This window comes from Heteronotia binoei, chromosome 18 (assembly GCF_032191835.1).
Source record: "Heteronotia binoei isolate CCM8104 ecotype False Entrance Well chromosome 18, APGP_CSIRO_Hbin_v1, whole genome shotgun sequence".
Classification (NCBI taxonomy): Eukaryota; Metazoa; Chordata; class Lepidosauria; order Squamata; family Gekkonidae; genus Heteronotia; species Heteronotia binoei.
Genome location: NC_083240.1, coordinates 21,406,259 through 21,419,460, shown reverse-complemented (window position 1 = coordinate 21,419,460; position 13,202 = coordinate 21,406,259). Strand labels below are relative to the sequence as shown.

Here is a 13,202-nt window from a genome sequence, read left to right as displayed (position 1 = left end):
CTTCTGTATTGCCTTGGCATAAATCTGTGCGTGGATGACTGGCAACAGTTCACTTTTAACATTTCTCTTTCTGTAAAGCTTCTCTAAGAAATGTTTAGTCTCGTCAAAATTTTTGCCAGCCATTTCATTCAAGCATCCCTCCTACCTATTCAATCACACCTTAAAAGTTTTTTTTTAAAGCCATATGTGGTTCCATACTGAGGCACATGTGGCTCTAGAGCCACACGTCCCCAACCTCTCCTCTAGGGTCTTAGGCAGAGAAAGGACTTTCTCACACTGGTTATCTGAGATCGTTACAGTGGAGATTGCTGAGGACTGAACCTTGCCCCTTCTTGCATGCCAAACAGGTGATCTAACCCTGAGCCACAGCCTTGCTCTTTAATCCAAATCACAACTGAGGAAGGAGCTGTTGCTAAGGGGTCATCATCAGGACTTTTCCAAAACTGCACAAGGTTGACACACAAGTTATACCTAATAGCTTCTCCACAGGAGTATGTGTACCTAACATGCAGTGCAATCCTAAACAGACCTGCACCTTTCTAAACCCAGTGAAGGGTGCAATTCTATTTAGGATTGCGTGGATGTAGCACTAACGTCACACTGCAACAGGCAGTACGCATGAAGCTGCCTTATACTGAATCAGACCACAGTTCATCCAAGTCAGCCCTGTCTGCTCAGACTGGCAGTGGTTCTTCCATGGTTTCAAGCAGAAGTCTTTTCTATTACCTCTTGCCTGGTCCTTTTAACTGGAGATGCCAGGGATTGAACCTGGGATGTTCTGCATGCCAAGCAGAGGCTTTACCATTCAGTCACAGCCTTATAGCAAAAAGAGTGCCGTTTGTCAGGTTTCAGTCCCTTTGCTGCCCCTGACAGCAATCCCAAGTCCAAGGAGGCCTGTAGAGATGTGGGTGGCAATGTTCCCTCTAAGCTGCAGAGTCTTGTGAGCAATAATTCTACTTTGTGAACTACTGGCATTAAAGTCATGAGCTACTGGCATTGTAAGCTACTGCACAAATTAGTGTGCTCTGGGGTCATCCTTCCTGAGTTAAGACAAAAATGTGTGAGCTGCAGGCTAAAAATCTGTGAGCTAGCTCACGCTAACTCAGCTTAGAGGGAACACTGGTGGGTGGTTCAGCAGAAATCAGATTCAGGAACCACAGTGATGCCAATTAAGATCCAAGGCCCAGCCCTAAGTACTCTGCAGATAACCCAAAGGAAGAGAATTCGACACCTAACTACCTTGGAGGGCGGGGGGGTCAGGAGCTGGAATCTGCCCTCACCATCTTACCAACCATGTACCCCCTTGCTCTGCCAGCTCCCACTTAGCCAAGCATGTGCCAAGTTACTAGCCAAAGCTCTGCCCCTTGGAGCTATGGATCTCTACAGAACTAAACGAGACCACATGAAAATAGACTGCAAATCTATTTTTGCAGATTTGCAAGATTTGCAGCCTCTCAGCTATGGGGGAGGATTTGGTCCCTTGCAGGCCCTTTAAATAAAGAAGGCCAAACAGGATGTTTCTCTTAAGTTTGTGGCTGCCTCCAAACACAGCAGCCAGAAATCCTGTCACCCCGCCCCCCCCACACACATTCACTCCATACGGTGCCCTAGCTTCATGACTTCACTCCATTCTATGTGTGAGTCCCCTCCCCCATCACTGCATATAATGCAAAGCAGGAGCATGGAAATAGCGGACAGCATGCCATCACAATGCAAGTTGAGCAGCAATAGACCTTGCATACAGGGTGAAGGCCACAACAAGGGACAGGACTTCTCAAAAAGCAAGCAAAAGATGACAACACTCGAGCAAGCCAATTGACAGCCCTAGATGCAAAATTATACCCAAATTACGGTCATTTAAACAGAAACACAATTCACTGTATTGCCAGCTCTATAAGGACAGAAAGAGCCCTGCACAATCAGATCAGTGGTCCGTCTTGTCCAGCGTCCTGCTTCACACAGTGGCCAACCAGCTGCCCTGCAAGGCCAACAACCAGGGCACAGAGTTCAATGCTTTCCTCTGATGTGGTAGGCAGAGGTTAACTGCCTCTAGATATGGAGGTTCTCTTCAGTCGCTATGGCTGGTAGCCACTGATGGACCTCTCCTCCATATATCAGTCATCCCTTTCTAAAGCCACACATATCTGGGGACATCTCTACAAACCTTTTAGTTGTTTTACCTGCTCACTGCTGTTCAAGTGCCGGCCATTGGGGTGGGGAACTGCTCAAGCTCCCATCCCACTCTTCTAGGGTTGCCAAGTCCAATTCAAGAAATATTTGGGGACTTTGGAGACGGAGCCAGGAGACTTTGGGGATGGAGCCAGGAGACACTGGGGTAGAGTCAGGAGCAAGGTTGTGACAAGCATAATTGAACTCCAAAGGGAGTTCTGGCCATCACAATTAAAGGGACCTCACACCTTTTAAATGCCTTCCCTCCATTGGAAATTATGTAGGATAGGGGCACCTTCTTTTGGGGCTCAAAGAATTGGAACCCCTGGTCCAATCCTTTTGAAACCTGGCAGGTAGTTTGGGGGGAGGCACTGGATGCTATGCTGAAAATTGGGGGCTCTACCTCAAAAGACAGCCCATCCAAAGCCCCAGATACCCCCAGATCAATTCTCTATTATACCCTATGGGAATTGGTCTCCATCGGGAATAATGAAGTGTGCAGCAGGCATTTCCCTCCCTCCCCCTGCTTTCTGATGTCCCGCAAGCAGGGGGAGAGCCTCCAAACTGGGGGATCTCCTCCCCCTCCTGGGGACTGGCAACCCTACTTCCAGGTGCTCCAAAGCCTAACCCCGACACAATCCCTCAGAACCTGGACACTTTTCTATACCCTGAAGACATCCCTAGCGGTTCCACCAAGGCAGGATCCCTCTGTAATGGTGCTACATACTGTACCCCCCCACAAAAATCTGTAGCCTTTATATGAGGAACTGTAACACACAAAGATGCTCAAAGCCTAACGCACACATGTATATTCATCACCTGATGGATTGCAGCATTATGCAATGGCTTATTTAGGAGATGAATGGGCCAGTCACAGGTAGAGAAAAGTCCTCTATCATGTTTCAACACTCCTGAATGGAATCAAGGTTGTACTCTCCATTTCAATTACCAAAACATCAAGTGAGCATGTTCAAAGTCAAGATATGGGTGAAAATATGACTCCGTGCGTGTGCGCATGTGTCTGGACCAAGCCCTCAAGCCATTAATATAAGGCTGTCAGCCCCAGCTGGAGGCATAGGATCCCCCAGTTTGGAGGCCCTCCCCCCACTTCAGGTTATCAAAACGTCGAGGGGGAAGGGAAATGTCTGCTGGGCACTCCATTATTCCCTATGTAGACCGATCTCCATGGGGCAGGGGTGGCCAACGGTAGCTCTCCAGATGTTTTTTGTCTACAACTCCCATCAGCCCCAGCCAGCATGGCCAATGGATGGGGCTGATGGAAGTTGTAGGCAAAAAAAATCTGGAGAGCTACCATTGGCCACCCCTGCCATAGGGTATCATGGAGAATCAATCACTGGTGCTCTGGAGGGGTTGTTTCTTGAGGCAGAGGCACCAAATTTTCAGCATAGCATCTGGTGCCTCTCTCCAAAAGCCCCACACACAGTTTCAAAAAGATTGGAATAGGGGGTCCAGTTCTATGAGCCCCCAAAGAAGGTGCCTCATCCTTCATTATTTCCAATGGAAGGAAGGCATTTAAAATGAACATATGAACATATGAAGCTGCCTTATACTGAATCAGATCCTCGGTCCCTCAAAGTCAGTATTGTCTACTCAGACTGGCAGTGGCTCTCCAGGGTCTCAAGCTGAGGTTTTCCACACCTATTTACCTGAACCCTTTTTAGTTGGGAGATGCCGGGGATTGAACCTAGGACCTTCTGCTTTCCAAGCAGATACTCTGCCACTGAGCCACCATCCCTCCCCAGTAAATGAGTATGGTCGCTTTAAAATATGATGGTCAGAACTCCCTTTGTAGTTCAGTTGTGCTTGTCACAACCTTACTCCAGGCTCCACCTCCAAAGTCTCTTGGCGCCACCCCCAAGGTCCCCAGATATTTCCTGAGTTGGACCTGGCAACCCTACTTTAAAAACAACCCATCTGTCCATTGACTCAGAGACAGAAAGACAGGCCCACTGCACAGAACTCAAAAACAAAAAAGAAGTGTAAGGAACCAGGCAAGGAAACATTGGTGGGACTCCAACCCAATTCCCACTGGTGCACTGGTCACACATGTCAGTTTGGGACTGCCAGAGCCTCGGTGAAGAACACTTCCTTTTTCTCACTGGACAAAGGAATAGAGACTAATCCTTTCTCAGTCCCCCATGAGCCCTCCATTCCATTCTGCAGCTGAACATTCAGAATCTCTTTTCATTTTCAAGGTGTGCTCTCATGTCCAAAGGAGCATTCACACGGCAGCAGAGGCAATGCAGGCATTTCAGGTGCTCCAACACCTTGTGCATCCATCCATCTTCAGTGGCCATACACAAGGCTTTTTTTGTAGCAGGAACTCCTTTGCATATCAGGCCACACACCCCTGATGTAGCCAATCCTCCAGGAACCTACAGGGCTCTTAGGACAGGGCCTCCTGTAAGCTTCAGAAGGACTGGCTACATTAGGGATGTGTGACTTAATATGCAAAGGAGTTCCTGCTACAAAAAAAGCTCTGGCCATACAGCAGAACCCTAAGCACATTCCAACCTCTTTGACGAGCTCCAAGAAACCCCAGTCTGCTTGCCAGCTGCCATCCCAGGCACAAACTATTTTACTGTCTCTTACCTGGGGCAGTGCCCGATGAGGAGTCGCAAGGAAGGGAAGTCTCCTTTGGCTGCGGCGTAGTGAACAGGCAGGGCGCCCGTGTCTGTGGCTGCCAGTGGGTCACTGCCCCCAAAGCGCAGGAGCCAGTCAATCACTTCATGGTGGCCAAACCGAGCTGCCAGGTGCAAGACCGTGGCACCGGAATTGTCCGTGTCCTGTGGGGGGGGACATAATTCAGATGGTCAGATAGTCAGACTTCACCAAGGAACATGGGACTTGTCACTTTCTGGGATACTGTTAACCAGTATAAAGAAAAACTCCCAGCAGATCATCAGCACAGAAATTACGTTTACTTAAAATGCATGCAGGTGCCCTTCTTCCTGCCCAATATTTAATTGTTGTTTTTATGTCCCTGCATGCATTTTTGCTATGGTTTTAATGCTGTGTTTTTTGTTGGTTTCAATGTTTTTATTATGCATGTTTTAAATTAGCGAACTGCCTTGCTGGGCCTTACAAGGGCAGAAAGGTGGCGTACGGACTGCGTTAAACAAATAAATTAAAATAAAATACTTTGCAGATCAACAGAAGGGCTGCTTCTGCATTGTTGCTCTAACCAGCAATAGCCCCCAAGTTTGCCTGCAGCTTATTCTGCTCTTCTGTAGGAAAAACCTTAAAACCAGGACCTCTTCCAAGTGTCAGACACCAAAAGAGACACAGACAAATATTCTCAGCACCTGATTACATATCTGAGTGTTTATTTAGATTCATACCTTACTTTTCTCCCCAACAGGGACCCAGTCTACTTATGGCATTGTGCTCCTCTGCTCCATTTTACCCTCCCAACAACAACCTTGTGAGGTAGGTCAGCATAAGAGTGTGCGACTGGCCCAAAATCACCTCAGCAAGCTCCCACTGCAGAGGGAGGATTTGAACCCAGGCCTCTCAGATCCTAACTGAACACTCGCACCCCAACACCGCACAGAAGGTTGGATTTAAATCACAGCAAGCTGCTTTGGAAGAACACCCCAAACAAGGATCTTAAACATTCATTTTTAAGGTGCCTGTAAAGCTGGGGGATCTGAAAGAAAAGATCCCTCTGCCAGGCAATGGCCTGCCTTTAAATAGTGCAAGAAGAGGCTTCAGTCAAGAATCAATTTTAATTCATTCAAATGAGGGCTTTAAACCATGCACAGAGTTCCAAATACCACATGGGATTCCGAGGAGGCGGGACGCCAGGGCCCCTTCCAGATGATCAAATCATCCCAAGGGAAACCCTGAAGCTGACAGATCACCAGCCATTGGGTAGTAGTGGATGGCTAGAAACAGAATACTTGTCCGAGTGCTGCTGATCCATCAGAAGAGTCATTTCTTGCAACCTTAATTTCCCATCTGAACCAAAATGGACCATATTTTGCATGAGCAAGGAGGGAACAGATGCATCCTCCACTGGCAAAACCAGGCCTCTCTTTGCTGAAATAATCTCCTTGCACCTGAACCATGCCGGGGAGAGGAGGAGGGGACACGATATACTGTATACATCCAATGCATATGTATATATGGTGATGGAAAGTGCCATCAAGTCACAGCTGGGCTTATGGTGACTCTTTTCAGGCAGGAGACAGTCAAAGATGGCTTGCCATTGCCTGCATCATGATCCAGCTCTTCCTTGGAGGTCTCCCATCCACATACTTGCCAGGGCCAACCAGCAAATTTCTGAAAGCAGACAAGATTTAGCCTGGAGAGGAGGCAGCTGAGAGGTGATAGGATCACTATCTTCAAGTACTTCAAGGGCTGTCATATAGATGATGGTGTGGAGTTGTTTTCTGTGGCCCCAGAAGGTAGGACCAGAACCAATGGGTTGAAATTAAATCAAAAGGGTTTCCGGCTCAACATCAGGAAGAAGTTCCTGACCATTAGAGCGGTTCCTCAGTGCAACAGGCTTTCTCAGGAAGTGGTGGGGCTCTCCTTCCTTGGAGGTTTTTAAATAGAGGTTGGATGGCCATCTGACAGCAATGAAGATCCTGTGAACTTAGGGGGAGGTATTTGTGAGTTTCCTGCATTGTGCAGGGGGTTGGACTAGATGACACTGAAGGTCCCTTCCAACTCTATAATTCTATGAAGATCAGGCTAGCTTGGGTCATCAGGTCAGAGTTATGTCTACATACAAGAGCAGGTTTTTTCAGCGATTGATAGAAACTGATGCAGAAGAGAGAAACAGCCCAATGAGATTGGTGTTAAGAAATCCCAGGGCTCCAAAACCCAAAGAGGATACATGGCATTGATTTGTGCATACCATCTACACCGGCAGAATCTCCTTCAGCGATCCCCAAAACAGCGTATCGTAAGGAGAGAATGGCTCATGGCACAGAGAACTTATCTCGCACCCAGATCTCACAACAAATCATGAAACCCAGAAAACACAAACTATCAGATTCTCAGGAAAACACTGCAGTAACCATCAGGAAAAGTGTCCCCAATTTCAGCAAGAGAAAACTAAAATTCATGCTGGAAAGTGCTGCCCAATCACAGTTGACTTATGGCAACCCTGGTAGGATTTTCAAGGCAAGAGACTTTCGGAGGTGGTTTGCCATTGCCTGCCTCCTGGAGGTCTTTCAGTCAAATATTAGCCAGGGTTGACCCTCCTTAGCTTCCAAGATCAGGCTTGCCTGAGCTATCCAGGTCAGGCAAAAAGCTAAAATTACCCACCCAAATAAAATGCCAGGAAGATTCAGCTGCTCTCAACTGGAAGAACCTGTCTGGCTCTTTTCTTGAGCCCAAAGGCCCTCTTTAAAAGAGCTGCTTTCTACACCAAGAAGGAAGCCCTGCAGATCTCTCTCGGAACTCTACTTCACAGCCAAGGGGCTGCTACCAAAAAGGCTTCCTTTCCAGAGGCCAAGTTCCATGCCATCCACCAGAGAAGAACCTCTAAAAAGGACCTCCATGTTCAGGTACAAGACAAGCCCTAAGGAAATTTGATTCCAAACCAGTTAAGGCTTTATACATTCATACCAGAACTTGGGAGTCCAGACACTATCTGGCAGATGGTACGGATTAAGCAAAATAAGGGAAACAAAGAGTCCCACAAGGTGTCATTAGAAAGGGCATCTCATGTCCCTCCCCATGTGAGCCCCGGCTTCTTCCTCTCTTGCTCTGCCTAGTCATGTGGTTCTCCTGCCCACCTTCCATTCCCCAAAACCATTTTTCTCCCTTCTCAGCCTGCCTGATCACCCATTTCCCCCTCCCCTCAGCTGTTCCTTACACCCTCTCCCATTTTCACATAGTTTTTTTCTTATGTGATACCTGTGCATGCACAGACATTGTAGGGGTTACCTCTATAATGCGACGTGATTTTGTTTTTGCATCTATCTATATCAGGGATGGCCAAACTGTGATTCAGGAGTCACATGCGGCTCTTTTACACATATTGTGTGGCTCTTGAAGCATCACCCAGGTGGCTGGCTTGGAGAAGGCATTTCTCTCTTTAAATCACTTTGCCAAGCCAGCCAGTGGCTTGGAGAATTCATTTAAAGTTGTTGTTTTCTACCTCTCCCTCCCTCCCCAATCTTCCTTCCTTCCCTCCCTCCCTCAAACATCTGACATTTATTCTGTGTGGCTCTTAAGTTAAGCAAGTTTCACCACCCCTGATCTAAATATATCTATATATCTATATTCAAGCCTTGGGCACCCTTCTTCTTATTATGTTTTTGATCTGCCCAGGAGGACAGCCCATAGCTGTTAGATGCAGGATATTCTCCTGGCTTTTGTGGCTCTACCAGCAGCCTGGCAGCTGCATTCTGGACTATCTGCAAGATCCAACCAAGGGTTACCCATGTGGAACATGTTACAGTAGCCTAGACTGGAAGGCATGAAGACATGAGATACCTGCTCTGTTGGAAGAGATGCCGTTGGTGAATCAGTTGATAACAGGCATCCCCACCCCCAAATAAATATCCCCTGGCCATCCAGGAGCAGTAGCAGCTCCAGAAGGACCATCAAGTTGCAGGCTGGGGTCTTCAAAGACCCCCTAAGGTACAACACTCACCCCGAAATCTGCTAGCCAGAAGTCCCTCTTCCATGGTGCTATTTGGTTTCAGATTGTTTGGCCTCAATCAGCCCACCCCTGAGCAGTTCAGAGTTTTAAACAAACACATTACAAAAGGTCCCCAGAACCCAAAGGATGGATCTGCAGAGAAGGCTGTTTACTGTGTCTCTGCAAGAGTCACTGCACTGGACCCTGCCTCCTTCCATGCACTTTCCATCAGGGGAAGGTAGGTCTGCATTCAGTATGACTTGACCAGGTAATCATTGTCAGTACAGTGACACAGTGAAATGACTGCATCTCACCATCTCTCCATGCTATGTCCATCTGCAAATAAGAGGCCTTCACAGACAATGCATAACACATAAACTCAAGAGGACAACTCTTCAGAAAGCAGCTAATTCTTACTCTTTTACCCTTTCAGGTAAATCTTTCCAGGTGTGCCTCTAATCCAGGGGAATAAACATCTCTCAGCAGTGTGAAGCAACATAATCCTACACTGACTGGCAATGGCTCTCCAATCTCCTGAGCAAAAGATATTCCCATCTTTGCTACTTGAGATCAATCAAGGGGATCAAACCTGCAAGTGTAGGTAGGTGCTCCATCCCTGATGTCTGATCCTTCCTTTAAAACCTATGATGGCGTTCTTAAAATCCAAGATAGAAATGATAGAAAAATAAATCAGAATTTGCCCAGCCCTGCACAAAATCCTATGTGAAAAACAAATGCTATAACATTAAGCAGTGCAGGCTAGTAATCTCGAGGACCAACACTATAAGCCCATTATCATGATGTGATCTACTTATGTCATTTTATGAACATCAATATCCTGCCCCACAAATGGGATCAAGGCAGCTTACAATGAATTCAATGAAAACAGAATAAAACAAAATTCAACAGAAAACCCCATTTAAAGCCTTGGCAAACAGACCCGCCCAGCATCACTTCCTAAACACCTGAAAAGGAGATGTTCTCCTCTCCTCCACTAGCAGCCCAGTCAACAGGTTTCTGGTGGAGGACAGAAGGACAACAAGAAGAAACTGACCCAAGGACTGTAACTGGTCCACAGGGTTGCAAGGGGAGAGACGTTCTTCAAATATGTGGGTTCCAGGTCTTGAGGAGGTTTAATGGCAAGACTCAACACTTTGAACTCCACTCACAAACAGACAAGAAACTATTTTTGCTTCTTTTAGAACAGGCGACATACATTCACATCAACCAGCCCTTGATAAAAGATTGGCCACTGAGGTTTGTATCCATCTAGTGCCATAATAATCTGTTTGCAGCATCTGGATATCTTACAGATGATCTCCAGATGACCAAGAACAGTTCCCCAGGGAAAAAAAGGCTCTCAAGTTGCAAAGCTGGATCCACAAGCATCCCAAAATTCTTTACCTGCTCTGCAAAACAGAACCTCGCTCCCTTCAAAATCAGCAGACTCCTGTTCTTGTGGGTGTCAACCTTCCCAGCCAACATCATGATTTGTGCAACTGCCTGTGCAGGATGAAAGCAGGCATGAGGGATGGGGGGAAATCTTGTTGTAAGTTTGTACCAGGCCCCAAGAAATCATGCTTGGGCCCTTGCACTAAGGCCTTAAAGTTCTATGGCGTCCCAGACAAAGGGTCTCCCTGCACACCCTCATCAGAGCCAACCCAACAAAGTCGGAGTCCAGAGCAACTGCCTCTAAGACCAACAAAGTTTTATTCAATATCCAACCCAATAACAGTAAGAATGCAAATCATAGGACTTCCCCAGTTACTCAGGGTCCCTGGATTACTAGGTCTCTGGGAGTTTTCTCCCCCTGTGCTAATCCTAACCCTGAAGTGTTCCTGCCTGCCACACCAACCTGGGGATCAAACAGACTTCTTGGAATATTTTTGGTGGTTTTAATAAGGAGGCATTATGGTTCATGGCCTGTGGCATGTAAATAATGGTCTTTGACTGTAAATAAACATTTATTCATTCATTCAACCCGTAGAACTAACTCCTAACATCCATTTTGCCTCAGGCTCCCATGAATCAGGACACAGGTTACCCAGCTATTGAAATGCAAAATTCCTGAGCAAGGGCTTGTCTTTCTAAGATGGTTACTTGCCCATATATTTTTTTGTCCACAATATTTTTTAAGTAGCCCTCCTTCCCATGGGGGGGACCCATGTTCTGATAAATTTCCCTGCTTGGTCACCTGGAGGTAATTCTTACTCGCCATAGGTGACTAAGCTGCTGTAGAGCACCTTGGCAGCTCTGTACACCCTCCCCTCCCCCAGTGTGACAATGTCTGACGGCACAAATCATGGCAGAGTCATCTTGAAGCTCTAATTCCCAACTGGCTGTTAGGAACAAGCAGCAAAACTTTGAAGGGTCTAAGAGGAGTGGGGCTGAGTTGAATTGTAGCTAGGGGTGCACAAGGTTGAGGGCCTTAATGTGGTGCAATGGTTAGAAGGATGGACTAGGATCGAGGAGACCCTGGTTCAAATCCCCATCTTGTCATGGAAGTTTGCTGGGTGACCTTGGGTCAGTCACACACAAGTAGTAAATAGCCTACTCACACAGACACTCAGCCTAATCTATCTCACAGAGTAGTTGTGAAGGTAAAATGAAGGAGACGAGAACAATATAAGTCACTTTGGGGCCCTACTGCAGAAGAAGGCTGGCTATACATGAACTGATAGAAAAAAATCTCAGCCCTGGAACTGATTTCAGACATAAGGACTCAAGCCCCAGAACTGGCCCTGTTGTGTTGTGATAAATATGAGTCTGCCTCTAAGACCACATCCGTCCCAGCTGCTGCTGTGCTGAGTCACCCAAGCGAGACCTGCTTCAAGGCATTAAAGCATTAGGTAGGAATGACATTTGGAAACCTGTGCCTTGAGCAGAGGAGAGCTAGGATTGGTTGCAGCTCTGGTCAAGGCTGCATTCGGAGGCAAATCTGGACTTGTTGCCATGTAGCGCAACAAGGTCAGGCCCAGTCTTCACTTTTCAAACGAGGCTAGGATGACACAGCCTCCCCAACATTTCAGATAATGTGCAGATCAGATTCAGGATCGAAGGATACCTTTGTGACCAGTCTCAATCCCGTACACTGAAAACGTCTTGCGCTTTTTTAATGACTAACAGATTTATCATGGCAGATATTTTCTTTGTAAGATGCATTTGATGGCATGGGCTCTAGTCCACGGAAGTTTAGACCACTGTTTGTTTTCATGGCAAGGGACTAACCCTCTGGAATTTGGACTTCCTGACTATTGGCTCTCCCCCCCCCCCAAAAAATGTTTTTTAATCACAAAAGGCCAGCTAGCTCCCAATGCATGTCTGCACATAACAAAATTCCCCGTCAATGTGGTAGGTTCTGCAGAAAAAAGACAGGCACATGCTCTTAGAAACTCCAGCCTTTCTCTCCCAGAATTACTATGGACCATCGTCTACAGTGATCAACCACCATCACCCCGGTCCCCTCTTGGCAGTGATTCACATCTAAGCAGCATGGTGCCAGACCGGCTCAAATCCTAGCCGAAAAGCCGCCCCCTCTGACTGTTTATGGGAGAAAATGGCCCATGAGTGAAAGGACTCTGCGCCCACTCAAAGGTGTTCTTCGTTTTATTCTGAGCCCAGTCAAGAGAAGCCTCTCCAGCTCGACCCTGCCAGGCCAGGCCACCTCCAAAACGAACGCTTTCTACTGTTTGACAGCCAGGCAGGTATCTTCGCCGGCTCCGTGCGCCCGGGGCGCAAAGCTCTCCAAGGCGCGCCACCAGCCAGGGGTCCCTCGGTCCGAGCGGTGCCTACCTGGACTCGGCAGCCTCCCTGGGTGAGCAGCCACTGGAGACAGGCCAGGTTGCCGGTGGCGGCGGCGTCGTGGCCCGGCGTGGCCCCGTTGCGAGCCCGGCCGTTGCCGGCCAGCCCCGCCTCCTCCACCAAGTAGCGCAGGCAGTTCAGCTTCCCGGCGCGGGCGGCGTGGTGAGCCGGCGAGGCGCCCAGTGGGTCCCGCAGCGAGGCCGGCGGCAGCTGCCCCTCGCCTTGCAGCGACTTGAGCGTGTCCACGTCCCCCTGGCGGGCGGCCTGCAGGGCCCGCTCCAGGGCCATGGCCGCCGCCTCCGGAGCCGACGGCAGCCCGCTCTGCGCCTTCACCACACCGGGGGCGCCATGCCCGACCACCCGCCCGGCTTGACCCGCCGGCTCGGTCGCTCTGCCGGACTCGGGAAGCGCCTCGGGGGACGCCGCCTCCTGCACCTGATCCGCTTAATCCCGGGGAAGGAGGACGAGGGAGGGGGTCCGCCCGCCCCCTCTAACTCCGCCTCTCTCGACCCCGCAGCCGCTGGAGCGAAATCGCAGGGGCTCTCCTCCGAGCTCGCCTGCGCAGCGCGCTCGCTTTCCCCGTCCGAAGCTTGGCAGCAACTCGCTCCCT

The 13,202-nt window shown here is 48.5% G+C and overlaps 1 protein-coding gene across 1 annotated transcript in view; it reads right to left on the bottom strand.

Moving 5' to 3' along the window:
- LOC132586716 (espin-like) overlaps positions 1–12,887 on the bottom strand; it is a 124,118-nt gene extending 111,231 nt beyond the window's left edge. Inside the window, 2 exon segments of the mRNA XM_060258787.1 lie at positions 4,783–4,976; positions 12,584–12,887. Of these exon segments, the coding sequence (XP_060114770.1) occupies positions 4,783–4,976; positions 12,584–12,880 (491 nt within the window). The 5' untranslated portion in view covers positions 12,881–12,887.
- Positions 12,888–13,202: the final 315 nt, after the last annotated feature.